This window comes from Dipodomys ordii, unplaced genomic scaffold, assembly GCF_000151885.1.
Source record: "Dipodomys ordii isolate 6190 unplaced genomic scaffold, Dord_2.0 Scaffold155, whole genome shotgun sequence".
Classification (NCBI taxonomy): Eukaryota; Metazoa; Chordata; class Mammalia; order Rodentia; family Heteromyidae; genus Dipodomys; species Dipodomys ordii.
The window spans coordinates 176629-203900 of NW_012267371.1; the positions used below are offsets into that span (position 1 = coordinate 176629).

Here is a 27272-nt window from a genome sequence, read left to right on the forward strand (position 1 = left end):
CAGTGTTGGTCCAGCTCTTCCCTTTTCTCTTCCCGTTTGGCCTCCCTTCCAACCTCTGAAATCTGGGGCTCTTCCCCTTGTTCCCAAGCCTGCTCCAGGAAGCCTTTCCTGCCCAGCAGGATAATAATCTCTGAAAGATGTCTCCAAGAGATGTTCATGCTCCTCCTGTTCCCTGCTGTGCTTCTGTGTCCTGAGGTGGGCAGTGTCTGAGGATATTTCTGCAGGCCATTCCTGTGTGAACACAAAGTCCAGGCGGTGGCTAGGGTAGGTGTGGAGGAGGGTTAAAGGAGGAAGAGGGCTAAAGGAGTGGCCTGGAGGCAAAGAAAGGTGGCCTGTGGCCAGCCCGGCCCCGCCCCTCTACCTGAGTGAACCCAGCAGCCAGAGGCCGCTGCGCAATATAAGGGGAGCACTCTGCCAGGGGTCAGTGAGTTCGGGCTCCTCCTCTCCCGCTGCTGCTGCTGGATCCATCTGGGTCCGGACAGGATGTCCATCCACTTGAGCTCACAGGTGTTCAGCTCGCGCTCCGCTGCCTTCCCGGGTCGCAGTCCCCAGGTGCGCCTGAGTTTGGGACGCCAGAGAGGCTTTGGTAGCAGTAGCCTTTATGGCTTGGGCTCTGCACGACCGCGCATGGCCGTGCGCTCCTCCTATGGGGGTCCAGTGGGTGCCGGTATCCGCGAGGTCAGCATCAATCAGAGCCTGCTGGCTCCACTACGGATGGACATCGATCCCACCCTCCAGCAAGTGCGCCAGGAGGAGCACGAGCAGATCAAGACCCTCAACAACAAGTTCGCCTCCTTCATCGATAAGGTGAGCTAGACAGAGGGGAAGGAGGGAGCCCGGAGCCACGCCCAAGCTGCTGGACAAAACTGCTTGCAGGTGCAGATTGCGCACCCAGGAGGCCAGCGGGGCTTCTCTTCCCACAAATACTGGGTTTGATAGCTCTGTAGCTTTCCTGCTCCCCATTAATGAACTCTGCTTGCTCCCTTGGTCCCCCTCAGTCTGCAAGACCTCTCTCTTAACTCCAAGGTTTCCCAGGTTCTGGCTGCCTGCCCTGGCTGGCTGGGGCTCTTAAAGCCAGTATCACGGGCATCTGGCTGGAAGATCCAGAGACCAAGGCCAGGAGTTCTTCTGGGCCTCTTTCCTCAAAGAGGCTGGCTGTGTGGAGCCCATGGATGGGGTGGCATGCCCTTCCTGGCAGAAGACACACGGGATTGTCAGAGGGTGTGGCCACTGGGACAAATGCTGGAAATACATGCTGTGGGGGTATGGAAGGGGTCTCTAGCCCCACCCACCTACTCCTGGCCTGGTTCTCCAGCTTGCCTTTGGCCTTTGGTAGTAGAAGGTGAAGTTATTTGTGCCCTTAGTGAAAGCCTAGTTGGGGACAGTGAGGGGAGTGAGTGTTAGGAAAATGGAGGAGAGTGGAAAAGGAATAGATGGGACTGGGTCATCAACAGGCGAGGACTGTTTATTAGGAACATAGAAGGCCACAGACTTTCCCTTGGGTTTGCCCGAGAGTTGAGACAGGAGCTCGGTTTTTGGCCCAAGCAAGGAGGCAGAGGTGAATGAAAAAGCCATTAGGTCAAGGAAGGTGGGGACCTTTCAGTCGGACCCACAATGGGATGTTTACAGCTGGGCTTAGGTGGATTGCCCTGTCTGCACTTCAAAGGAGTTCACACATACCTGGGATTTTGCCTGGAATCTGTATAGGCCTGGGACAAAGGGTGGGGGTCAATCGTCAGTGAGTACCCCAGAGAAGAACCATTTGGGGAGTCTTTTCCCTGTCTCTGCTACTCACAAGATCTTAGGAGCAGTGGTTGGTGGGGGATGAGAAGAAACATACTTGACTGGTGGGTCTGGGAGAAGTGGGGCTAAGTGGAGCTGAGCCCAGGAACTAAGGGTAGATCAAAGGGACTTAGATGGCCTAAGAGAAGCCAGTTCCCTTTTTCTTTGCCTGCTATTAGGTCCAGTGGGGTTCAACCATGATATCCATTGGCTAGGTCCTCTCTCTTGGACTTAGACAAAGCCTCCCACCCTCAGGCATACTGGGTGCTCCCTAAGAGACTTTCTGGGTCCCAGAGCTGGGCATCGAGAAGATGCTTCTTCTATGTTGGACTGACTTTAGCACACTGTCTTAGAGGTCTCACTAGAGGAAAAAGGATGTAGAAAGAATACTAGAAGGAACAGATGTCCTGGCTGTAAGGAAGGGGCTGGCTCAGCCATCCCCAGACAGGGGGCTCTTGAGTGGAGAAGGAGGGGAGGTAGAGAACTCAGTGGGAAACAAAGGTGGGTGGAAATCCTCACACATTAGCAGACCATGCTGATTTGCTCCCGGGCTTACATTTATGATCACACTTGAAACAAAGTCTAGAGAAGAGGAATGGGGGCAAGTACAAGGCATTTTGGACAGGGGACCAGCCAATGGGAGCGTGGGAGACTGGGCAGCTCTCTTTTATCCAATGTGGTGACATAGTCAGTCCCTCAAGAATTCCCTCCTCCGTACCCTTTCCAGGTGCAGTTCTTAGAGCAGCAGAACAAGATGCTAGAGACCAAGTGGGCACTGCTGCAGGAGCAGAAGTCAGCTAAGAGCAGCCGCCTTCCCAGCATCTTTGAGGCCCAGATTAATAGCCTGAGAAGACAGCTGGAGGCACTGCAGATGGATGGGGGCCGCCTGGAGGTGGAGCTGAAAAGCGCGCAGGAGGTGGTGGAAGACTTCAAGAATAAGTAAGCTCCCTAGTGCCAGGTTCAAGGATCTCTGGCCTGGATAATATGTGCCTCATCTGTTGACCTTCTGTAAGTCCCCTGGCTCAGGGGTCAGAGTGGGCAGCTGCTCTGCCCAGTAACTCCCAGGAGGGGGACAAAGAAACAGTGTGGGGAGTAAGAAGCAAGAAAGGACAACTTGTCCTGGCTAGTGATGGGCAGAGGCGCCAGGACTGAAGCCAGAGCAGAGCCAAGAAGGAGGCTGCAAGAGGGTAGGAAGCCTGAGGTTTGGGGATAGTCCTCTAGATGATTTCTGGGCTCGCTTTTTCTTGTTCTTCCCATGGAGCAGAAACTAAAGCCAGCACCTTGGGTGGGCCCCACCCTGACACACCTGCCAGTGGACACTGGGGACAGCGAGTTCGCTCTGTGCTTTGCCTGTGGCTGTGTGACTAAGCAGAGACAAGCACACAGGCAGTGACTGGAGGAGAGTAAACAGCCCCTCTGTGGAGTATCCCCCACCTGCTGCTTCCCTAGAGCAAAAGTCAACAGATTAATCCACAGCAGGTGGAACCTGACAGGGGCAGGGCAGGGAGGCCTGGGGTAACCAGGCTGCTGTCAGGGACTCACTGATATGAATGTGTGCATGTTCACCCCACACCCACCTCCCCCTACCCCAAGGCTCTCAGGGTCCCTTCTGGTGGAGCCAGGCTGAGCTCCAGCCTGGGCTGCAGGAGAGGCTGACAGGGGAGTCAGGAGAGCAGGGGAGATCTGGGCACTGCTGCTCCGGGAGCTCCAATCTTTGCATCCTCTGGGCCCAGTAAGGCAGGACAGAGGCAGGCTGGAGAGGGTATCTTACAGAAATTTCCACAGCTTCTGTAAGAATCTAAGTGGAACTTTTTTGCATGCATGGACACGCTAAGATAGGGCTCCTCGAGGGGTCAGTGTGTGTGACCCATAGGGAGCAGCCCATTTCCTCAACCCCCAGGCTCTACTTGTTGCCTCCAGCAGCTCTTGGGCACTGCTCTTTATAAATTCATTTTTGAGGGCTCACATAAGCATTGGGTCAAGACAATGCTTCCTCGTTGCTACTTACCACGGTCTTCCTAAAGTCAAGAGCTGGCTCCTGGAAGGAAGCAGGATTTAGAAGAAATGGGGCTGGTCCATCTGGGTAGGGCCTGGTTCTTCCTGAACTCCATAATCTTCCCCCACTGTACAGCCTAACTTCACTCCACAGAGGGGTGGAATGTGACATGGGGGCACTAGGCTGCCAGGACTCAAGTCTGGGCTTTGTCCCTGATCAGCTTAATGACTTGGGCAGGTTACCTTTCTCTCTGCGTTTCCAATCCTACCTCTGCTGACCACAGTGGTGTCCTGACAGGATTGTGGTGAGGGTGAAATGAGCAGGAAATGAGTACAGGAAGTATGCAACAGTGCAGGCCCTAAGCAAGGCTGTTGTTTGCCCTGACCCATTGGATGCAGCCTTTGTCCTTTAGTTCACGTGCATTACTCGCCAAATTTCCCATCTGTCTCCATGGGGCTCCAGGGCAAAACTATGCCCACACCAGGCTGTTTCTCCCCCCTTGCAGGTACGAAGAGGAAATCAATCATCGCACAGCCGCTGAGAACGAATTTGTGGTGTTGAAGAAGGTGAGGTGCACCCTGGCTAGAGGCATAAGGGACAAGAAACCACGGAGCCCCTCTCACCTGAGGAGCTGGTTGGGGATTTTTGGTTTTTGCCAAAATCTGGCCTGGGTTGCACAAAGAGGAGTGATAGGCTTCCAGAGGGAGAAACTGGGATCTGAAAGTCAGGAGCGCATAGTGTATACTCATGTGTATGGACAAGTACGCGTGCATGTTGAGTCAATGGACTTCTTCCTGGGGTTAGGCTTAGAACCAAGAGATGGAAGTGAGGGGAAGAGTTCTTAGTATTATCTTTAAGTAGTTGTACAAAGGGGATTTCAATTCAACATGCATGAATATACTGCATCTTGATCAATGCCAACCTTTCCAGATTCCTCCTCCCCATCTCTCCCAAACCCATCCATCCCCTGAAGTGGCTTGGCTCCATTTTTACATATGTACATGGAATATGATGTCTGTATTTACCCACTTTTCCTCTCTCTATGTGTTTTTCCCCCTAGAGAGAGAGATTTAACCTTGTATCAGGAAGTGCTCTCTCACAGGTCAGAGCATTTCATCTCAGACAGGGTGGCACCTGGTCTGCCTAAAGTGTTTGCTGAATAAAGGTAATGAGCTTTCTGAGGCAGGGAAAATTCTCTGCTCCTGGAGACATGTGAGTGGAGTTTGGAGGCCTTGAGAGTATCTTAGAAAGTGTTGGGATACATATTCCTTAAAGTTCTGTGTCTGTGCACACTTGCGGAGCAGCTCTGTTTGCTAAATCCATTCACAGAAAAGCAACCTGTCTCATAACCAATCAGGACTGGCCTTTGGTGGGAATGATTGTAGTATAGATTCAGGGACAAGGGAAACTAATAAAACCTAGCCTTACCCATAGACATTCAGCTCAAGGAAATACAGCCTTTCTACCTGGGTGTTATCTATGGCCCCCCTGCCTTGAAGTTGCCCATGCTTCCAATCGAGCAGCCAGCTCTGTATCACAGATGGCACCTGGGAATCTGGGTGATACATGTTCTCCTATAGACTGAGGAGAAGCTAAGGCTAGCAGATAGGTATGTGATTTGCTCCAGGTCACATAGCTAGTTGGTGGCAGAACCAGGGTAGTGTTGAAACCATAAAGCATAAAGGTTTTAGGCTCCTGGTTGCTTTGGGTTACCAGTGGAGTCAAGAAGATGTTGCTGGACCTGAGAAGATGTCCAGATGCTGCCCATGTAGCTCACAGCCTGGATAGCCAGAGGACGGTTCTTGCATGGCTATGTCAGGCAGCCTGGAGAAACAAGGTTTCTGGATAGGCCAGGGGTATTTGGCCCAGAGGATTGGATAGGGATTGATTATTCCTATACACACCAAATATTCTCTGTGCTGAAAACATGGTGTTCCTCTGCTACCCTCTCCTCTAGGATGTGGATGCTGCCTTCATGAACAAGGTAGAGTTGGAGTCCAAGATGGACAGCCTAAATGACGAGATCAACTTCCTCAAGACTCTTTATGAGACGGTGAGGACCTCAAGGGGACATGGTCACTTCCCACCCTGGATGTGTGTTGGGGGAAGGAGAGTGTTCCTGTTTTATATCCTTTCTGGACTTGGGAATCTGTGATGCATTAGGGGGTTAGGAAGAGCTGGGAGTAGCCAAGAGGCTGAATGGATCAGGTCCGGCCTATAGGAAAATGTCTGTGGGATGTCTGCAGCATTTGTCAGCTAGGGCTGACAGAAGCCTGGAAGAAATCAGAGGAGCCCATGCTGTGAGGGGCTTCAAAGGTGAACTAGATGTAGTAGAGGGACAGAGAAGCCCAACGTAGGAGGTATGGGGTACCTGAGAGAGCCTGGGGATGTAGCCACCCACTGACCAGTCACTCTTCTCTTCATACTTCTCTTCTCTTTCTCTTTGCACTCCTGTCTCACTGGGCTTCCAATATTTCAAAATCCCTTAAGGGGATTTAAAACCTCCCTGGCCTTAGGCAGAAGATAGGGTGCCTAATCATCTGGCAGAGCCTGGGCCTGCTAAGTATACACCAGTTCTCAATTCCTTCAGCCTCATCTTTGTCTGGATGCCTAGCCTCAATTAGCCCTTCAGAGCAAATGCCTACATTCATGTGAACTTCAGGGACCAGGGCCTCAGGTCTTCCTGTGCCTAGTATGCACATTCTACCTATCTACTTACCTACCTGTCTGTCTGTCTATTGTCTGTCTGTCGGTGTCTGTCAGTCATCTCTCTGCCTCTATCCTATCTCTCTTTGTCATCACTTTGCGTATCTGTATACACATATGGACACATGCTACATTTATATAACTTTATGTATGACATCTGATTGTTTCCTTGTGGAAGTAGCATTGCAAAAGTAACACCTACTCATTGCAAAAAACTGAAAACAAATCATTATACCTACTGCTACCATCTTTGTAGCTACCTTTCCAGTCTTTGTACACTTAAGAGTGATATGTTTTTATAAAAAGTGTTATGACATTAACACTTCCCACTGACAAGCTTCCCTGCCCATTCATATAGCCACTTACCCTGTTTTAAAGGCTGCAGAGAACTCCCCTATAGCATGGGCTGTGACTTGGTTCTCCATCCCCACACACATCACCGGTCACACACAGTACCACTCCACCACTTGATCCCCTTTCATTCTACCAGACTCTGACATTGGACATGCTGGGGGAAGAACTGTTCAGCGTGTGTTGGGTCTGTGTCCTTCCTTGCCTGGCCACTCAGGCCACCGCAGCCTCTTTTCTCTTTCCCTTCCTTGAGTGGGATCTCAAGGCAGGTATGGGCACAGGGGTAGATCATGGCCAAGCCCCAGTGTTGAGTATGTGTTCTCCCTGTAGGAGTTGGCAGAGCTGCAGTCCCAGATTTCAGACACATCCGTGGTGCTGTCCATGGACAATAGCCGCTCCTTGGAATTGGACGGCATCATTGCCGAAGTTAAGGCCCAGTATGAGGAGATGGCCAACCGCAGCCGGGCTGACACCGAGGCCTGGTACCAGACCAAGGTATGTGGTCACTTGTTCCTGCCAGGGCCCTCAGTGGGATCTTCTTTTCCTCCTTGCCCATCTGGGACTTTCAGAGCCTTGTAGGTACCAGTGGCTTAAGGCCATTACGTTCTCTGAACCCATGAAGAAGAGAATAAGAAAGCCAGGTCCCCACCTTGGGTAAGGTCACAGCCTTGATTTGGAAACAAGACAGAGGCAATAGACATGCACTAAGAATTAAACCACTGAGCCCTAAATGGTGAATCCTAGCTACTTGGGAAATCAGTCATCAGGAGGATCATGGTTTCAGGCCAACCTAAGCAGAAATTTTTGGAGATCTCCCCTCAACAATTAGCTGGATGTTGTGGTGCCAATCTGTCATCTTAGCTATGCAGGAAGCATAAACAGGATCATAGTCCAGGCCATGACTATGAGACCCTATTTGAAAAATGACGAAAGCAAAAGGGCCTGGAGATATGTCTCAAATGATAGAAGAAGCACAAGGTTTTGAGTTCAAATCCCAATACTTCCAATATGAAAGAAAACATTTGGCAAGACAGTTTCAGTACTTATGCAGACCTGGCCCATTTACCTAGTGGTAGTAGATGGTATTTCAAATGCTCTGCCTCTGTTGACTTATTTAATCTAAGAACAGCTCTATTAAGTATGCAGGCAACTGAGGCACAGAGAAACTAAGTAAGTTACCTAACTTCACCCAGCTAAGAAATAGAAGAGCAGGATTAAATCTTGAGCCAAGGGCCTTAAGTCTGGAGGCTTCCTTGTGAAGCATCCTTTCATGGAGGCTGACAGCTGAGGGCATGGGTACTGAAGAATAGAAGGGAACACAGAGGTGGACCAGTGTCTCTGACAGAGAGAGCCCAAGCAGGTTTAATAGCCACCTAGAGGATGCTGTGCAGAAGCAGGAATCCTCTGGGGTACATGGATGAGAGCATAGACATACCCACTGGAGAATCTGGCCCAGGCCCTTGTGTTGCTGTTGACTTGCTATGGGATCCCTGGTGGTGCTTCCTTTCCTCTGGACTCACTTTTCACATCTGTAGGTCTGGGAGAGCTAATGGTCAACATCTCAGACTTTCCGTAATTCCATAGCACTAGGGCAATGTGAAGAACTCCAGAGTTAATGTCAAAAGGCCTGAAAGATGTATATAGGTCCTCACTGTACTAGTTAGCAAGGGACAGAACCCTTGTCCATCCCACCGCCCGGTAGTTTGGTCTGTGGGAATTGGGTGGTGATGGGCTTGGAGTTGGACTGTCCTTCTGTGGAATGAAGGCTGGTGGGGTTTTCCTCAGATAGGGAGAGGTTCACCCTCTTCCCCCCACTCCCCATCCATCCTCCTCTGTATTGCCCTTGCAGGTTGAGACTCTCCAGGCCCAGGCTGGGGAGCATGGGAATAACCTCCGGAACACCCGCAACGAGATTTCAGAGTTGAACAGGATGATCCAGAGGCTGCAGGCCGAGATCGAAAACGCCAAGAATCAGGTGTGTATGAGCCTCTCTCCCTGCACCTCCCTTGCTCCTTGCTCCTTGGGGGCACAGGAGAGGCAGCCAACAAGGCCAAGCTCAGGGTGAGACCTAGAGGCAGAAGGGGAGAGGTTCCATGCAACCCTCCTTGGGTTGAGGCTGTTTCTAGCCTGGTGAGGCCTTTAGGGAAGAATGCTCTTGTTTGGGTTCTGGCTTGAAGCCAGAAAAATAAGAGTCCTGGCTGAGTATAAAGTCTGCAGAAGAGATCTCAGACTGAGATCATACCACAGTCACACTGAGCATTCTACTTAGAGCTGGCTCTGGGGTAGTCTGGGAAATGGGAGTGCACATGGCTCCTAGGAGAGACTGAAGCCAACAGAGACCCTTCATATGTCCCCAAAGCTCCTCCCTAACCCTGATCTCCCTTCCCCTGGTTGCTCTCCCTTACTCTGGCCATCCTTGCCTGCTTCTTGGATCCAGCCTGAGCCAAGCATGTTCATGCTTCAGGGCCTTTGTACTTGCTTTCCCTCTACCTGCAGCTGTCCCTTTCTCATACCTAGAGTTTAGGATGGCTGGGTGATGGCTTCTTCAAACACCCAGCCACTATGTCAGCAGTCCATCGGGAGCTGTTTGAAGCACCCATCCCTTTCTGGCATGCTGTCTTATTGTGAAGTTATACGGTACACTGTCCCTTCCCCCACCCCACAGAGCCGGATCTCCCTGCCTGGTTCACCTGTCCTCTCTTCCGGCACCTGGTACATGATAGGGACTCAGGTCCCAGACATGAGGCCCATGGAGGCATTTTGCTGGAAGCTGGATTGCAGTGTACTGATGGAGCACAGGTGTGATCATTGCAGCTCAGCCTGAGAAGTTGTTGGCCATGGAGAGAGAGGGCAGATGACACATACTGAAGCTTCAGAAAATGTATTTCCAGATGAGATGGGGGATGGGACTCACAAACATCCTCTCTTGGGCCCTGAAGGCTTATTTACCCAAGGGTGAGGCTGCCTGCTGGCACAGAAGAAGAGCCTATGAGTCACCCCCTGAAGGGGACCAGCCTTCAGGCCAGGAGGTGAGGCTCAGAAGAATGAATAATGTTTTTCCAACCTTGCAGCCTCTACCATATCCAACACTCAGTTTTCTATCTTTGTGGAAAAAAATACCTAAGAAAACCAACACTGAGGGGGAAAGATTGGTTTCTGCTCACAGTTTTAGAGGTTTTAGGCCATGGCTACATAGTGTTATTGCTTCTGGCCCATGGGCAGACAGAACATAATGGAGGGTAAGCATAGAGTGAAGAAAAACAGCTTACCTATTGGAAGCAAAGAAGCAAAAAGAGAGAGAGAGAGAAATGGGACTGGGTACCCATATCTCCTTCAAGGCCATACCTCCAATGACCTAACTTACTTTGATTAGGCCACACCTCCTAAAGGTTCTACCACCTCCCAATAGTGCTATCAGCTAGGAACTGTGCTGAATTTGCAAATGGATAGCAGCACACTTAGATTTCATAAATTTTACTTTATTTAAACACTTCAAATACAATCCATACCAATAACTTACTCTTATGCCTAATTCCACTAAGTGTGTCCCACATACCAATAACTTACTCTTATGCCTAATTCTACTAAGTGTGTCCCACACACAGGGAAGCTCACAGGGCACATCACTTGGTCGGGAGGTCAAGCAAAGTCCACCAAGGGTGTCCTCCAGGCTGCTCCAAGTCACTGAAGGGAGAAGCCACTGGCTCCAGCAGAGAGTCAGTCGCGTGAGGTCACCTCGCTGAGTCTCTGATGCCCTAGGTTTTTCTTTGTTTTAGGCTGGGCCTTTCGTTTCTGGCTATCTGATTATCAGGGATGCTTCAATGGCAGCATTGCTTCTGGTCACATCGATGAGGGCACAGCTGGCTTGCCTCTGGCTGGGTCTGGTTATCTGGTGGACTAGTTGCCTTGGTGATGGCTTTTATCTCTATCGTCCATAGTTCTAACTTCTAACTCAACTCCTAATTTTACAGCTTAACATCTCATATTAATTCACAGCATGCATACATTCAATATATTCCTACTCAATAGTCTACTATGTCAATAACCAATAACACATTATGTGAGTATTCAATAAAACTCCATGTCAGTATTTAATAACACCATGTCAGTACTCACTAAGTCAGTATTCAATAACACACACACTATGTCAATATTCCATAATATTTACTACAGGAACCAAGCACATAGATCCTTAGGGGGAGGAGGGATTCAAGATCCAATTCAGTAGGAGCCCCAAAGCAGGGGCTCTCTAATGCCAAGTAGTGTTTGGCAGCTGCTCAAGGCAGATTCAGGTCCTTTGGAACCAGACTATCCCTCCCCAAACTCATGGCCTTTGGATCATGTAGCCAGTGGCCTCTAGGATGACTAAGTAGGGTCTCTGTTTTAAAGGCAAGTTATTGGTCCTTGTCAGCTGCCTGGCATTTGGGAATTTGACCAGGATCCTATGATCTTAGAGCCTCTAGTCACCAACACCAGTGGCTTATGCCTGTAATCCTAGCTACTAAGGAAGCTGAGATCTGAGGATCTTGCCTCAGTGCCAGCCTGCATGGGAAAAGTTTATGAGACTCTAATCTCCAATTAACCACAAAAAGCTGGAAGTAGAGCTAAGGCTCAAATGGTAGAGTACTAGACTGGAACAAAAGAGCTCTGGGACATTGCCCAGGCCTGAGTTCAAGCCCCAGGACTGATGTGTGTGCATGTGTGTGTACACATGCATATACACACACATGATTGCAATCATAGTAGTATTTATTAAGCACTTAGTGCTAGCCTCTATGCTAAGACTTCTGGCAATAGCCCTATAAAGTAGGTCTTGAGATCATTGATCTTTTAGAGAAGAGGAGATTTGGGCTTAGAAGGATTGATTCAGCTTAAGCCACATAGCTAGTAAGTGGCAGACAGAATTGAAAGCTAGGCATTGGATCTCCAAATCCACGTATGTGTTTAACCCTTGGGATTCCCTGGAGTTTGATGAAGAAGATGGTACCAGTGGAGCCACCTTAAGCTTCCCAGGTGTGTGCTGTAGTATGAGTGAGCAGGAAGGTAGGGCTGGTTGTGGGCCCTTTCCTCCAGTTCACAGCTCACTACTGCCCACAGAATGGCAAGTTGGAGACCACCATTGCTGAGGCCGAGGAACGTGGTGAGTTTGCCCTCAAGGATGCTCGACACAAGCAAGAAGAGCTGGAGGCTGCCCTGCAGCAATCCAAGCAAGGCATGGCGCAAATGCTGCGTGAGTACCAGGATCTGCTGACCGTCAAGCTGGCCCTGGACATGGAGATTGCCACCTACCGCAAGCTACTGGAGGGCGAGGAGAACCGGTGAGAGTTGGGGAGGCTAGACAGAGAATCCTGGGGTTCTACAGGGATCTAAGGCCTGACATTCACTCATCTATCTACAAGTATTACCTGTGTGTTCCTCCACTGCAGGGCACAGGGTACAGAGGTACAGAGCTGATGCTTGCTGCTTAGCTCTCAACCAGACAATCTTCTAGAAGGAAAGGCTACAGGGTGTGATGAATGTTGGGAAAATGGAGAATGGAAAAGGAATAGGCGGGACTATAGGCGAGGACTGTTTATTGAGGAACAGGGAGGGGCACAGACCTTCCTGTGGGTCTGGAGGTTGTGCCAGAGAGATGGGACAGGAGCTGGGTTTTTATATGAGCTCTGAGCAGGAGGCAGAGGCTAATGAAAAAGCCACTAGGTCAAGGGAGGTGGAGGCCTTTTAGTTGGGCCCACAAAGGGATGTTTACAGCTGGGCTTAGGTGGATTGCTCTGCCTGCACATCAAACAACTTTGTACATACCTAGGATTTTGCCTGGCACCTGTATGGGCCTGGGACAATGGGGGGGGTCAGTCATTCAAGGAAGGGACATTAGCAGTATATCTTTTGTTGTTGTTGTTGTTGTTTTGGTGCCAGTACTGGAGCTTGAACTCAGAGCCTTGTGCTCTTGGTTGGCTTTTACTTTTTTCTGCTCAAGGCTGGTGCTCTGCCACTTGAACTATACCTCCACTGTTTGTTTGTTTGTTTTTTTACTGGTTAAATGGAGATGTCTTAGGAGTTTTCTGCCAAGCCTGGCTTTGGATCAAGATCCTGAGATCTAAGCCTTGTGAATAGCTCTGATTACAGTCATGAGCTACCAGAGCCTGGCTTTAGCAGGGTATCTGATTTGATTCTCAGCATATACTCAAGAGAAATAGGTGAGGGAGTATTGGTTCCACTATCTACAGGGTGGGAAAAGCTAAGAGTTCACTTTTGTTAGGTGAGGGAGCAGGGGAGTCAAGAATTCAATCAAGGCCTATCGGTTTGTAATCCAGGCATCTTTCTGAGCCCAGGCTGCTTCTCACCACATACCTCAGCTAAGTCACATGGTGCTGACTGCCCTGGAAGAGGACCATTTCCTTTGTCTCCAGAGAAATTTGCATATTTGCCTGCAAATCAGAAAAGAAACTGGATGAGTTAGTCCGGTAGGATATTGTTTATGAAAGACTGTTTGAGTCTTTCATGCAGGTATGCTTCATCTATGTAGTTGGGGTTTGGTTCATACATTCTTAGGGTGATTGATTCTTTCTGTCAACACATAGGGCTTTCAACTTGCTCTCAGGAGAGGTCAGGATCTACAGAGGTGAGAAGCAATAGTATGGGCAAAAGCTTGGGAGAGGACTTGTCATGCTTGTTAGAATCCAGCACAGAGAGATAACTAACATGTAAGACGTGTTTCAGCGCTCAGGGAGAGTACACATCAGTTGAGGAGACAAATCACCTGCCAAGGAAGCACACAGAGACAAAGGGCTTGCATTTTAAAAGTGCTAACTGTGTGAAAGAACCTTTTCTGAGTGGTTGGGGGAGAGGATGGAGAGTGGATGGAGCTGAAAGGAAGAGGAAGGAATGAGGGTGTTAGAGATTGGATCTTGGAAGGAGAATGAGACGCAGGAGGTGTGATGGGATAGGGAGATGTGGGAAGGGTCTCTGAACTTGAACTGTCCTTCCGTGGGTACATCCAGGCTTCTTTGTGGAAAGAGAAACTGAACATCAAAGACCTCTGGGAAAATCATGCTGACCTCAGGATACAGGATAGCTCTAGCCAAAATACCTCTCATTGCAACCTTCATTTCCATGGGCCTTGAGTCTCCAATTTCTTGGGAATCCATAACCTGAGCTTCATTAATTCATAGAATTCATGGATGATGGCTTTTACAGAAGGACCTGATCTGGCTTTCTCCAATGGGTTAATGAAAGGTCTAGAGCTCAGAGAGAGTAAGGGATGTGCCTCAAGTTACAACAAACACACACCTCTCCTGAAAGCTTTTCCCAGTCTGGATTGTGAGTCATACTTCCATCCTGGTTCTTGGAGAGGAGACTGCTCTCCCTATCCCAGAAGATGCAGAGAGGGATACTTAGCATTTATCCCTTACCCCTATAGTCCTACCTGGAGCCAATCCAGGATTATGGTCCTGAAATTTATACAGTTCAGGGGGCCTTTAAGAATATAAAGCTACAACTATAAAATTAAGCACACTCAGGAAAGTAGCAACTTGGAAAAAAAAATCTAGCATGCCTAAAGTTTTCAGGAGATGCATATTTCCTTTGTCTTTCTTAGGCTGCCTGCATGTAAAATAAAATAAAAATAAGCACAGTAACACTTTAAAATATGGAAAAAAATCACACAAATCACGAAAACTTGGACATTTAGGTCTCTTCTTGTAAATTTGTTAGACATTGAACCAGAGATTCTTACGTAGAATTGCTGCTTCGTTATATAACCTGCTCTCGCTCACAAATTCTAATGAGCATTCAGGAAGCTTCTAGAAAGCCCATCTCTTGCTCCCTTCTAGGTGGGAGCTAGATTCTCTTAGCTCTTCCCCTTGCAGAACAAACAGATTCCCTAGGGCTTGGTGACAATGGGACTGTGAGTCACAGAACAAACACACCCAGCTGCTTCAGAATAGATTCTAATTTCCACTGTAATTCCTGTTTCATCTCCACAAGCTGCCAAAAGCTACCCCACCCACTGTCCCTCCTCAGTCTTAGCTAGATTCTCATTCAGTCAGTCAACAATTCATTAATTATTTCAACACCTATTAAATACTATTAGTTCCAGGCTTCATGCTAGGCAGCTGAAGACACAGGAATCAGTAGTAGTCAACAACCTACTTTTAGCACTTTATGATGTGATGAGAGAAAGCAGATTATGATAAATGATAAGTACAGCTACCAGTTACCAAATCCTGGGTGTACAGGACTTGTGGGTAAATTATATTATCTAACCAACACAGACAAGCCTCAGACTTTGGTCTTGTATCTCAAATAACACCCCTGCCCCCCAAAATTTCCATCCAGCCTGATGCTGGTGTCTCCTACCTGGAATCCTAGCTAATGAGGAGGCTGAGAGGCTGAGATCTGAGGATTGAGATTCAAAGCCAGCATTGGCAGGAATGTCTGAGAGAGAGAGAGAGAGAAAGAGAGAGAGAAAGAGAGAGAGTATTTGTGAGGAAATGGAGGAGAAAGGAAGGAAACAGGCTGGGTCCCATCTTCCATAGGTGAAGACTGTTTACTGAGATAGAGCAGCAAAGACACAGCCTTCCTATGGGCTTTGAGACTGTGTCAGAGCTGGGACAGGAGTTGGGTTTTATGAGGTCTGAGGCAGAGGTTAATGAAAAAGCCACCAGGTCAAAGGAGGTGGGGGCTTTACAGTTGGGCCCATGATGGAATGCTTACAGCCAGGCTTAGATAGATTACCCTGCTGGAGTCAGGTAGTCTGCACTTATCTTTGGTGGGTTGCCTGGTAGCTCTATGCACCTGGGAAAACAGGCTGTGGGGGGTCAGTCCTTCAGAGTGTGTGTGTGTGTGTGTGTATGAGAGAGGGCGTCAGGGAGGGAGAGAGAGAGAGAAAAGGAGAGAAAAGAGAGAGAGAGAGAGAAAGGGGGTTGAGGGTCCTGGGAGCTATCGCTGAGCTTTGTGTTGTTGTTGTTCAAGGCTAGTTCTCTACCACTTGAACCACAGCTCCAATTCCAGCTTTTGGGGTAGTTAATTGGAGATAGAGTCTCATGGTCTTTCCTGCCTGGGTTGGCTTTGAACTTCAATTCTCAGAGCTCAGCCTCCTTAGGAGCTAGGATTACAGATGTGAGCCACTGGTACCTAGTATCCAGGAGATTCTTATCTCCAGTTAACCAGCAAAAAGCCAGCAGTTGAGCTCTGGCTTAAGTGGTAGAGCACCAGCCTTGAGTGAAAAGGATGAGTAGGCCCTGAGTTCAAACTTCAGTACACACACACACACACACTATATGATATATATTCCAATGTATAAGTGAGAAATAGCTCTAGGATGTGGCCCAGGGGTCATATGGCCAGGAGATAGAAGTGTTTAAGGGAATCCTTCCTGACTTCACTCATCCAGCATTTTGCAGTATTGAAGGCAGGTTGGAGGTATAGGACAAGAAGAAAGGGGTGAGGACCTTCCTGGAAAGTGGGGACTGGGAGTCATTGTCATCAGCATCGAGGCAAGAACTACATTAATCTATCTGTCCTTTGTCCCTAGGCTGGTGGAAGATGGAGCAGGAGCTGTGAACATCTGTGAGTTCTTAGCCCCTATCCTGTGCTATGCGGATCAGGCTGGGTGTCCAGAATGGCAGACTAGTCTGGGACCTTTGCTTGTGGGGTCAGGGTCTCCTTTCTTTCCAGAGTGCTGGCAGGTTCCTTGGAGCTGAGGTCTAGCTCCATGGTCCAGAGTAGCAGTACAAGAAGGCACAGGGTGATGGGGGAGGGGAAGGTCCCATCAGAGGCTTCTTTTGGATTGGCTGATGGAGGAGTCATTGATGATGGGCAGAAGTGAGGGAGAGGGGCAGGAGTATGGGGTGGATGGGATGTGGGAGGTCTCACACCAATAGAGCCTCTGCCTTTCTCTCCCAGCTATGGTGAATTCCATCGGGGGCAGTGGCAGAGGGCTGGTCTTCGGAGGAACCATGGGAAGCAATGCCCTGAGCTTCTCAAGCGGCGGGGGACCCAGGGCCCTTAAGGCCTATTCCATCAGGACCACATCCGCCACTCGCAGGAGCACCCACAACTGAGCTTTGGGTGTGCAGAGCCCCCTCTCCCTCTGCCCTCATCGCTGGAAGCTTATCACTGCCCATCCCTGTCCTGAGATGGAAAAAAAAATGCCTGAAACTGGTATACAAATAGCTTCAATAAAGAGTCCCTCAGAGGCTTGGGTATGCAATGCTATGTATCCTATGCAATGCTTGGTATCCTGGCTGGACCAGAGAAGGCAGGACCTTCCTTAACATTAAGGAAGGCTCTGATGCAGGGAGCTGAGGTTGCATGTGGTATTTTGGGGTGCTGCTTTAAGAGGCTCAGTTAATCTTCTCCCAGAGCTGGGACTGGGGCTGGTCCCAGTACTGTCCTACAGAGGCACAGGAAGGCACAGTCAGCAAGTGAGCCCTAAAGTCCTCCTTTGCTCAGGGTGGAAGGGCTGTGGACACCTTAGGCCTTCTGCTGCCACAACACATTGTTCTTGTAATGAGAAGGCCACACACATATGGTGACCCCAGGCCTGGACTCTGAGTGGCCCAGCCAACTTTTATGCCATCTTTCTGAAGCCTTTCTGGGTACTGGGTTTGCCAGGCTCTGAGCCCTGAAGCCATATGTGTGACTGAGTGTGTGGAGGACCCTCTGTAACTGGGGTGGTGGTAGCGGGTGGTCTGAGTGTATATGGGAAGGTATCTCAGATTGTATGTCCTGGTAGGGGGTCTGTGCCTAAATCCTTAGGTGGAGGAACAGGCTGGGCTGTGTCTAGATCCAGTGGTGGGGAGTGGGGTATGGGGGTAGAGGGAAGATGTCTCTATGATTCCTGGACCTGCTTTATGGCCGGGGGCCTCCAAATGTCAGGTCTCCAACATATCTGGTGAATCATGGGGAGGAAGAGAGTGATCTCTATATCTGGGGTCCCTGGGAGAAGGGAGGTTGATAATGGGTGGTGGTAAGGAGGAAAGCATTGGGGACTTAAAGGTTGTTATTAGAGTCTATGTATTTGACACTATGGGCCAAGGATTTGGAGCTGAGATCACTGTGTCCCAGTAGTCGCAAGTAAAGAGGTCCCTACCTTGTGTGTCAGGTGATCTAGGCTTTTCCTCTCCTAAGTAGAGTCCTCCCTGAGCCCCTCAATTCCTTCCAGGCTGTGTGTCAGGGCTTGGGGGCTGCAACTCACCCTCTCTACCCTTCAGGATGGAGCATGTGTACAGCAAGCGCAGGATATCCAGTGACAGCCCTTCCTCCAGGTCTGTAAACAGTTCTGGGCTGGCAAGACGTCTACTTGACAAGAAGTAGGCAGGGCCAGAAGGAGGTGATCAGAACACACATCATATATGACCATGAGCTTTATTGGTAACGAGAAGACCAGGCAGAAGAGAGGAAAGGAAGCCCAGGCAGCTGGAACTTTGGCCTTTTGGAGAGCAAAAGACAGCCTGTCACCACCATAGCATGGTTGGGAAGGTGGAGGATGCAGAGCCACAGGACCCTGGGACCAATTTGTCCCTCCTAAGCAAGAGGGGCCCAAGCCTCCTGGGATTGGGTCTTTGCCCAAAGCAGCAAAGAAAGCAGTCATTTACACACTTGGGAGTGGCTGAGCCCCACCAGACTTATGGTCCAGGAGCCCAGCCCTGGAAGAGATGAAGGGACAAGCGCTAATGGAGATGAGATGGAGGTGCATGGTAGTGAGGCCATGTCAGGCCACTGGTGACTCTAGCCCTTCTTCCTCAAGTCCAGGGAGCCTTTGGGGCTACAGGAACACAGTAGAGGCAGGAACTGTGGTTCATGGAATAGCCAAAGTGCAGAGACTGGGTTGTGGGGGTGGCAGGGTTGTGGGGTGGCATTATGCAAACCGCACAGAACGGCTACTGCCACAGCCCTGGCCACAGGGCGCGCACATGCCCGTGCTCACTGCCAGGTTCCCAGTGCATGGGGCACTGCACACGCTGCCTGTCACCGGCCTGGAGCCAGACACACAGAGGTCACCGCACACGACCCCGCCCCGGGAGCTGCTGACACCTGCAGGAAGAAGACAAGTCTTAGCCCCAGACAGATGGTCAATGGCGGCCAGTACCTGGGAGCCAAAACCACCTCTTGCTCTGGGCTTCTCCCCTCAGCTTCTACTCCCCTTTCCCTCTCCTGTACACCTTACAATAGACTCATAGTTAGCCCAAGTGCCCCAGAGGCAGCAACAGCAACTTAAGTTATCACCGCCTCCTTCATCTTAGTCTCTGCAAATCATGGCCACCAGCTGGCCTCCTGTTCCGTAGACTAAGTTGTACTGAAATCCAAGCAGACCTATCTTGGCCTAAGGCTGTCACAGCTTTCACCTCATAAGGAGAGTACTGAGTAGTTGAGACAAAAACTGCATGACCCACAAGCTTAAACTATTTACTATTTCACCCTTTAGGAAACGTTTGCCCTTGGGAACCCAGAGCTCTTATTTCAGAAGTTACAGTGTTATTTTACTTACAGACATTCACGGCACCAACACCCTCACACAACCTGGGGAGAGCAAAGAGACCAATATTAGTTGGGCCAGGCAATGCTGAGATCCTTTCCCTGGCAAATTCCCCTCTACATGATGCTGATGCAAATCAGATGCAAACAACATGCAAATATGCTCCTGGCTCCTCTCCCCTTGGAAAAGTGAAGAGCCTCACCTGTGCTCCTCGCCCTCCAGCAGGCGCCTGTAGGTGGCGATCTCGATGTCCAGGCCCAGCTTGGAGTTCATCACCTCCTGGTACTCCTTCAGCAGGCAGGCCATGTCCTGCTTGGCCTTCTGCAGGGCTCCCTCCAGCTCGGCCAGCTTGCAGCGGGCATCAGTGAGGGCTGCCTCACCCTGCTGTTCAGACTGGGACACTGCGGCCTCCAGCTTGGTGTTCTGGAAGGAAGGGGAGGGTTACTGAGGTCCTCTGCTTCATTCTCAGAGTAAGAAGTCTTGGCATCAGGACAGAGCTTCCAGGGAAGCTACATTCCCGGGAATGTTAGCCCAGTGCCTTCTCTTTTGAACATTTCCTGTAACAATCCAGATTCATAGCTTCTCGTGAAAAATCAGAGGATCTGGCCACACTAGATCTCAATTTCCTTCTGGGTTACCTGTCTCCTTTGACTCTGGTTAGCTCTGCCCTTGGTGTTTTCAAATTGGCTTGCAGATCCTTCCCTGGCCTAACTCAATGTCCTTGCATATAGCCTGTTGTATTCCTTTACTAGCTCTGTTGATGTCTAAGTGAGTGATTGTTGATGTAGAATGCAGGACCAGAGAGGTCCATGGCTTACTCAAACTGCATGGCCTGCAAGTAGCAGCCCAGCTTTTCTGAACCTTTCAAACTAGAGTTAATTCCTCTATCCTTCAGCCCTTGGGACCAGGAAATCCCTCGTCACCTCATTTTCCTTCACCATCCTCCCCCCTCTCCTTTCAGACAGAATGAGAACATTTCTTATAGCAAGACTGTTTGCTGTTTGCTCCTCTTCCCACACATTGACAAGGAACTGAACTTAAATTCTTTGCTGTTTGCTGACCCCATTCTCTTCCTGCACAGGGCACAGCTGCCCCATACCTGGCACTTGGCATTCTCAATCTCAGCCGTCAGCCTCTGGATCATGCGGTTCAGCTCATTCATCTCCTCCCTGGTGCGGCGCAGGGTCTCCCCATGTCGGATCACTGTGGCCTTGATCTCCTCACACTGGAGAGAAACAGGGGTGCCCATGGACTCACGCTAGACAGTACTCAACCTGTGCAACCAGCCAATGGCAGCCCTGACCTGAACCCTGCCTGAGAGCTGTTGGCCCCTCCCTTCCCACCCCACCATTTCTAGGAGGCAACTGCTCCTTCTCACTGTCTAGAAGGCAGCTTCCTGGAACAGTTACCTTGCTGCGGTACCAGGACTCAGCCTCAGCCCTGCTGCGGGTGGCGATGTCATCATACTGAGCCTTGATCTCAGCCACAATGCAGTCCATGTTGAGGTCCCTGCTGTTGTCCATCTTGACAATGACTGAGGTGTCTGAGATGTGGGCGTGGAGGACACGGATCTCCTGCAGGAGGAGGTGGGCAAGTAGAGGTGCTTTTTAATGTAGAGGCCTACTATCAACTGCATCAACTCGTAGTCTCTGTCTGTTCCCTTCCCCTGCTTCACCCCCCCCCAACATGCTCATAGTTGTTCCTTTCAACCTTGAGACATCAATGGCCCCATTGGGTTTAGAGTCCCAGGGCTGAGAGGAGGAGGTAGAGAAAATTCATGTTTAAGACCAACTGCCTGATTTCACTCAAGACCTTTAACCTGATCCTTAGGGCCCAGGACCTGGCTTTACCAAGTTGTGATGGGTATTACTATCATAACCAGACATTCCGGCTTGCCTGCATATGCTCTTTTATTTTCCAAGAACCTGCCTCAGGTCTTTCAACTGCTCTGCACCCCACTCCACCATGGCGTTGACAAGACAAATGGTGATCCCTCCTCCCACTAGTTAACATCCTCCTTGCCACTCTTTGCTCTGTGGCCCCTCACCTCCTCATACAGTCGCCGCAGGAAGTCGAGCTCCTGGGTCAGTGCCTCTGAGTTGGCCTCCATGTCAGACTTGCGCAGGTAGGCACAGTCCACATCCTAAAAGGGGAAGATGGGTTGGAAGCCTCACTAAGAGGCACACATTCGCATGTCTTCCCCTGTGTGTGTGTGTGGAAGCCATTACATGGGAAACCCTCCTGAAAACCCTCCTTAGATGGTCATCCCTGGACCTGATGTCATGGTGTAGGCAATGCTTATTACGTAGCTGGTGGGGTCAGGAACAGATATGGGGATATGGGGAGGAAGGAGAATCCTGGGGTTTCCAAGCTCTTCCTTTAGTACCACTGGGATGATTCCTCTAAATCTATACCTGGCACTATCCCCTCAACTCAAGATCCAATGTGAAATAGGCCCTTCTCTTTCCTTCCCTTCCCTTTTTCTTTTCTTTTCTTTTCTCTTTTCTTTCTTTCCTTTCTTTCTTTCTCCCCCTCCCCCCATCTTTCTCTCAATCTTTCTTTCTAGCACTAGAATTCAGACTCAGGGTCTCACACGTGGTAGATAGGTGCTCCACTAGTGTTTCCCAACTGTGGCCATCCACAGGGTGCATCCAGTCCCTGGTATTAGTGTGCACACTTCCTCATCTAGCTTTCAGGTGTTCAGTCTATCATTCTCTGCCAAGCACAGGACTGAGAGAGGTGGGCAGCTATTGGTCAGATGGATGTGGGAAGACATTGCTTGGCTTGAGGCTGGCAGTGGACTCTGATGCCAGAAGCCACCCTGGGAGCTTGACAGCATCTGGGGACAGGGCGAGGTGCAGTGGAGCAGAGTGAGTCTGAATTGCCAAGCGCCCCCTGTTTGCCTTTGCCCTAAGTTCTGATCAGAGGATGAGTAAACAAGGGTCACTCACCTTCTTGAGGGCCACAAATTCATTCTCAGCAGTGGCCCTTAGTGCCACTTCTTCTTCATATCTGGGGACAAAGAATACAAAGCTTAGATTTGGAGAGAAATAAAAAAATGAATAAAAGCCCAGACAAACACCCTGGGAGCTGGACTTTTTGGAAGCAGTCATAGAATCAAACAGCCTGAACTGGAAGGGGCCTGGCTATCCCTGTCCCCTGGGCACAGAAACCAACCAAGTCCCTTGAAGTACTTCCTGCCTCTGGGGTTCTCACTGATGACCTTATCAACATCCTTCTGTTTTTGTTTGTTTGTTTTGTTTTTTGCGGGGATCTAGGGGTAAAGTCTTTCCCTGGTTCTGTTACCCACCCTTTCCCTTCCTTCCTTTCTTTTCATCCATTCAGGACCTAATTGAGCACCCAAGACCAAAAGATGTTCAATGAAATATTTGATGAATAATGAGATAAACATATGATAAAGTAGCTGGAGCATCTCAGAATTGCCACAGTCTTTAAACTCAAGGCCCAGGAAAGAAATTGCTTCCTGCCCCCAGGGGGTCATGGTCATGGTCTTCTTTCTGCTGGAAAGTTCTTCCTATGCTCTACCCCAAATCTATCTGGCTTTGACTAAGACCCATTTCATTTCTCCAAACCTTCCCTCCCCGACAGCACTCACTTCTTCTTGTAGCCCTCCATCACCTCCTGCACATTGTTGAGCTCTGCAGCCAGCCTCCCACTGTCGGCCTCCACACATTCAGCCTCCCTCCTCAGCGTCTCGATGTAGCCCTCAAACAGAGGCTCCAGGTTGCTCTCGCAGCACTTGCGGTTCTGGTAGAACTGCCACTTGGTCTCCAGCAGCTTGTTCTGCTGCTCCAGGAAGCGCACCTGGAATGGGAGAGAGGGCAGGTCTGTGGGAGAAGCCACCATCCTTCACCCTGCTTACTGAACAGGCAGAAGTAGCAGCAGGAAGGGATTAGGCCTGATGGGCATCACGGCTCCAATGGGGCTCTCCTAGATGAAGATGCAGTGGGTGAGCCCTTGGTTCATAGTGGCTTGTTCAGGCCTGAATGAGGGTCTGCCAATTGGGCAAGGATGAGAGGGGAGAGGGAATGGAGGATGGTGATCTTCAGTCCTGGAAAAGTGACTGCTGAATGGTCAGGGTGGGAAGGACTTTGTAGCTATGAGGACAGACAGATGAGGCTCTGGTCAAAGCTGGAGAGGCTTGAGGTAGAGGGAGATAAAGTCCTAGGTGGCTTACATGTGTATCAGACACTGGCATACATCTCTGGAGCTACTCAAGAGGCTGAGATTCCAGGACCATTGCTAGAAGTCAGCCTGGACAGCTCTTATCCCCAATAAACCACCTAAAAGCCCGAGGAGGAGCTGTGGCTCAAGTGGTAGGGCTCTAGGTGTGAGCAAAAAAAGCTAAAGGAGAGGGCTCAAGCCCTGAGTTCAAGCATGCACACACACACACACACACACACACACACACACACACACACACAGCGGAAAGAAAGGAATATTAGAGAAACACTAAAGGCATTAGGACCCTGTGAGATTTTTCTCCACCTCTTTTTGCAGGACAGACACAGCCAGGAACATCAGATTTTTCAATGCTACTTAGTATCACGGGGATTGCCCAGTCATCATAGAACAGCAGTTTCTTTCTTTCTTTCTTTCTTTCTTTCTTTCTTTCTTTCTTTCTTTCTTTCTTTCTTTCTTTCCTTCCTTCCTTCCTTCCTTCTTCCTTCCTTCCTTCCTTCCTTCCTTCCTTCTTTCTTTCTTTCTTTCTTTCTTTCTTTCTTTCTTTCTTTCTTTCTTTCTCTCTCTCTCTCTCTCTCTTTCTTTTTCTAAAAAGACTAGCTTGAGGTTCCCTGCTTCCCTCCCTCCTCCCCTCCAGCCCCACATCTCGAAGGTGCTGCTTGATCCAGGACACCCACCTTGTCGATGAAGGCAGCAAACCTGCTGTTGAGACCCTTGATCTGCTCCTTCTCCTCATGCTTCACGCACTGCGCATTGGGGTCGATCTCCAGGTTGAGGGGCGTCAGGAGGCTCTCGTTGACAGACACGGAGGTGATGCATGGGGGGCTGGGCCCGCAGACGCCCCCTGAGCGGTAGCCGAAGCTGCGCCCATAGGAGCCAGAGCGGAAGCCCCCGCAGACGCTGTGGCTGCTGGAGAGGCCGCGGTAGCAGGAGATGCCGCGGTAGGGGGCGGCGGTGATGCAGCAGCGGCCTGGCCGAGGTCCGCAGGCCGAGGCGCAGCTGAAGGCGCGGATCCCGCTAGGGGCACCGAGGCGGGAGGAGAAGCAGGTCATGGCTGGCGATGAGGACGGGATAGGCTGGACCCCAAAGCCGGCGCGCTGTGCCTTATATGGCGCCCCCCTCCCCCTTGCCCTGGGGTCCGGGGAGGGAGTTCGCCGCCCAGGCGTTTACGAGCTTGGAGGGCTCGGCCCCAGCGTGCCTGGTGGAGCCTGGGAATCAAAGCGGGCCGGGCTGCCCCCATAAAACAGCGTTGGCCTCCCGCCCTTGCTTTATGGGGCCTGAGAAGCGCCTGGTCAGCTGCCCGGGGCCGGTGCACTGCGGGCGGGGTGGGGTGAGGGGGGACCTGGTCCATCACACCTGCCTTCCACCTGGGGCTCTCCCTGGCTACTACCTGGGGCTCCAGGCCTGCAGGGCCGCCAGCCTGGGCCTCGGTGTGCAGTGCACATCTCCACGGTGTGGGCGAGGGACCTCCCGAGTCGTGGGGGTCATGACCTTGAAGCATAGGCTCACCAGAAGCAGGAATAGTAATGGCACCCACCTGAGTCTCCTTGGAAGGATCTAATGAGATCATGCCACCCGCCCCCCTCCCAGCATTTAGGCTCTACTTGGCATTTACTAAGAGCTCCACAAATGTTTGCTTGTGTATTTATTTGCTCTGTTTATTCTACTATGGTTAATCTGTCACTCTTCCTGTATCCCTTGGGGCCCAAACTTTCTCTTTTTCTCCTTCTGGGAACTCGGCTTCTACCTTCTCTCCTAGTAAGGTTTTCTTCCTTTCCTCTTCCCCCCTCTCCCCTCCTTACACCTCACAAGGACTGCTATTCACTCCTGCACAAAGATAAGGGCAGGGAAAGGGCTTATGTTGGTTGATGGAGTGCCAACAGTGTGCCTAGCGCTGTGTGGAAGGCTGGCCTCTTCAAAATTAGCATACATGAGTTATGCAAGAGAGGATTTTCACTGAGATTTCTACACCTGTATACAGTATATTCCAATCAACCCCCTCTCTGTACTTTTCCCTTACTACCTCCCCCCTTTCTAATACAATGTCAACAGATTTCATTGTTTTATTGTTATACTTGCCTTTAACAATCTATTCATTCTCTTTCACCCATGTTAATTCATAGTACTCATCTCTGCCAATAGAGATTCTTTCTCTTTTCTCTCTCCCCGCAATGCAGATCAATAGCTTTTGTTATTCCCCCTCCTCTGTGTGTATGTGTGTGTGCGCGCGCGTGTATGTATTGTTACTGGGACTTGAACTTGGAACCTGGATGCTGTCCCTTAGTTTTTTTGCTCAAGGCTAATGTTCAACCACTTGAGCCAAACCTCTATTTCTGAGTGTTTGGTGGATGATTGGAGATAAGAGTCCCAAGATTTTCTTGCTGATTTCAAACAAGGATCCTCAGAGCTCAGGCTCCTGAGTAGCTAGGATTACAGGAATGCTACTAGTGCCTGGCCATTGAAGTTCTTTAAGTTGTTTTTAAATATAGTTGCAGTGGGCTGGAATATGGCTTAGTGGTAGAGTGCTTGACTAGCATGCATGGAGCCCTGGGTTCAGTTTTTCAGTACCACATAAGCAGAAAGAGCTGGAAGTAACACTGTGGCTCAAATGGTAAAGTGCTAGCCTTGAGCAAAAGAAGCTCAGGGACAGTGCCCAAGCCCTATATAGTTGCGGTGGATCTCAAAACTATTCCCCTTTATCTTTCCTTTACCCTTTTCCTTCTTACTTAGTTTCTTATTTAGACTCATATTCTATGTTTATCCATATGTACAATTATGTATACAGGTATATATACATATGTTCACCTGGGTACTTTCCCTGTGCTCTTCAGCTCAAGGCAAATGCTCTACCACTTGAGCCATGGTGCAACTTTCAGTCTTCTAGTGGTTTATTGGAGATAAGAGTCTCACAGAGTTTCCTGCCTGGGCTGGCTTTGAACCGTCATCCTCAGATCTCAGCCCCCTGAGTAGCTAGGATTACAGGCGTGAGCCACCGGTGCCCGGCTATGTGGAAGGCTTTTTAATATATAATCTCCAATAGCTAACTGCCAGAGCAGTCTTCCTAGTGAGGTTGGTATTATTGTGTCCATTTATCTGACCAGGAAGTTAGCTCAGAGTGTTCCAGTGACTGAAGATCTTACGATCTGAAAGGAAATTCCAGTCTTCCTCCACACTAGTCTCTCCCAGGTCTGTGTCTTTGGGGGCTGAATGAGGCTGAGTATTTTGCATGGGCTCCTGGGTTTGGGACTCTCAGAGAAGTCAGCCTGATCCTAAACATTCCCCTCAATGGATGCCATTATAAAGGAGGCTAATTATGTGCCCATTATTGGCAGAAGAAACTATAGTGTGTACTCAGCAACCTGCATTAAAGAGAAGCTTGCCTGTCACCTTGAGCTTCCTTTGCTTTTAAAAAAGATGAGTTATTGTGCATGCAGCAATTAAATATTGCAACTGCAAGGTCATCAGGGCCATCCGTGGCTGCAGACTGCCTAGTATCTCATTTCCGTGGAGTGTCCGATGGCCTCCTTTGCTCTTTTCCACACTCTCCTGGGTTTAATTTCCTTTGATCCAGCCCCGGTCTATTTTGTAGCAGTTTAAACCCAGCCACAGTTCTCTCTAGAAGACAGAGTTCAACAGCTCATGTCACAGGCTCCCTTCCAAAGCCTCAGCATGGGTCACCAGCTGTGATTCTGTGACTAAGGCTTGGCTGTAAGACCATTTCTACTCTATTTTTCATTTTTTGGTGCTGAGATG

The 27272-nt window shown here is 49.9% G+C and overlaps 2 protein-coding genes across 2 annotated transcripts; one reads left to right on the top strand and one right to left on the bottom strand.

The window, feature by feature from the left end:
• Positions 1 to 419: 419 nt before the first annotated feature.
• Positions 420 to 17029, top strand: Krt7 (keratin 7, type II). Its single transcript, XM_013032526.1, has 9 exons — positions 420 to 807; positions 2510 to 2721; positions 4284 to 4344; positions 5736 to 5831; positions 7166 to 7330; positions 8685 to 8810; positions 11933 to 12153; positions 16371 to 16405; positions 16742 to 17029. The coding sequence occupies exons 1-9, from the start codon at positions 484 to 486 to the stop codon at positions 16897 to 16899; spliced, it is 1398 nt and encodes a 465-aa protein (XP_012887980.1). The 5' UTR covers positions 420 to 483; the 3' UTR covers positions 16900 to 17029.
• Positions 17030 to 18698: 1669 nt separating this feature from the next.
• LOC105997872 (keratin, type II cuticular Hb1-like) lies at positions 18699 to 24571 on the bottom strand. Its single transcript, XM_013032418.1, has 9 exons — positions 24197 to 24571; positions 22933 to 23141; positions 22268 to 22328; positions 21364 to 21459; positions 20726 to 20890; positions 20416 to 20541; positions 19519 to 19739; positions 19329 to 19360; positions 18699 to 18874 (listed from the first exon to the last, which is right to left on the bottom strand). The coding sequence occupies exons 1-9, from the start codon at positions 24569 to 24571 to the stop codon at positions 18699 to 18701; spliced, it is 1461 nt and encodes a 486-aa protein (XP_012887872.1).
• Between the last annotated feature and the right edge of the window lie 2701 nt (positions 24572 to 27272).

What these genes read in the sequence shown, in the direction of transcription:
- LOC105997872 (XM_013032418.1), bottom strand. Translation starts at nt 24,571, where the DNA reads ATGACCTGCTTCTCCTCCCGCCTCGGTGCCCCTAGCGGGATCCGCGCC. An exon ending in TGCGGCGACTGTATGAGGAG is followed by an intron (nt 20,891 to 21,363) that starts GTGAGGGGCCAC and finishes CTCCTCCTGCAG; the next exon opens with GAGATCCGTGTCCTCCACGC. An exon ending in AGTCCTGGTACCGCAGCAAG is followed by an intron (nt 20,542 to 20,725) that starts GTAACTGTTCCA and finishes GTTTCTCTCCAG; the next exon opens with TGTGAGGAGATCAAGGCCAC.
- Krt7 (XM_013032526.1), top strand. Translation starts at nt 484, where the DNA reads ATGTCCATCCACTTGAGCTCACAGGTGTTCAGCTCGCGCTCCGCTGCC. An exon ending in CTGGAGGGCGAGGAGAACCG is followed by an intron (nt 12,154 to 16,370) that starts GTGAGAGTTGGG and finishes CTTTGTCCCTAG; the next exon opens with GCTGGTGGAAGATGGAGCAG. An exon ending in AGCAGGAGCTGTGAACATCT is followed by an intron (nt 16,406 to 16,741) that starts GTGAGTTCTTAG and finishes TTTCTCTCCCAG; the next exon opens with CTATGGTGAATTCCATCGGG.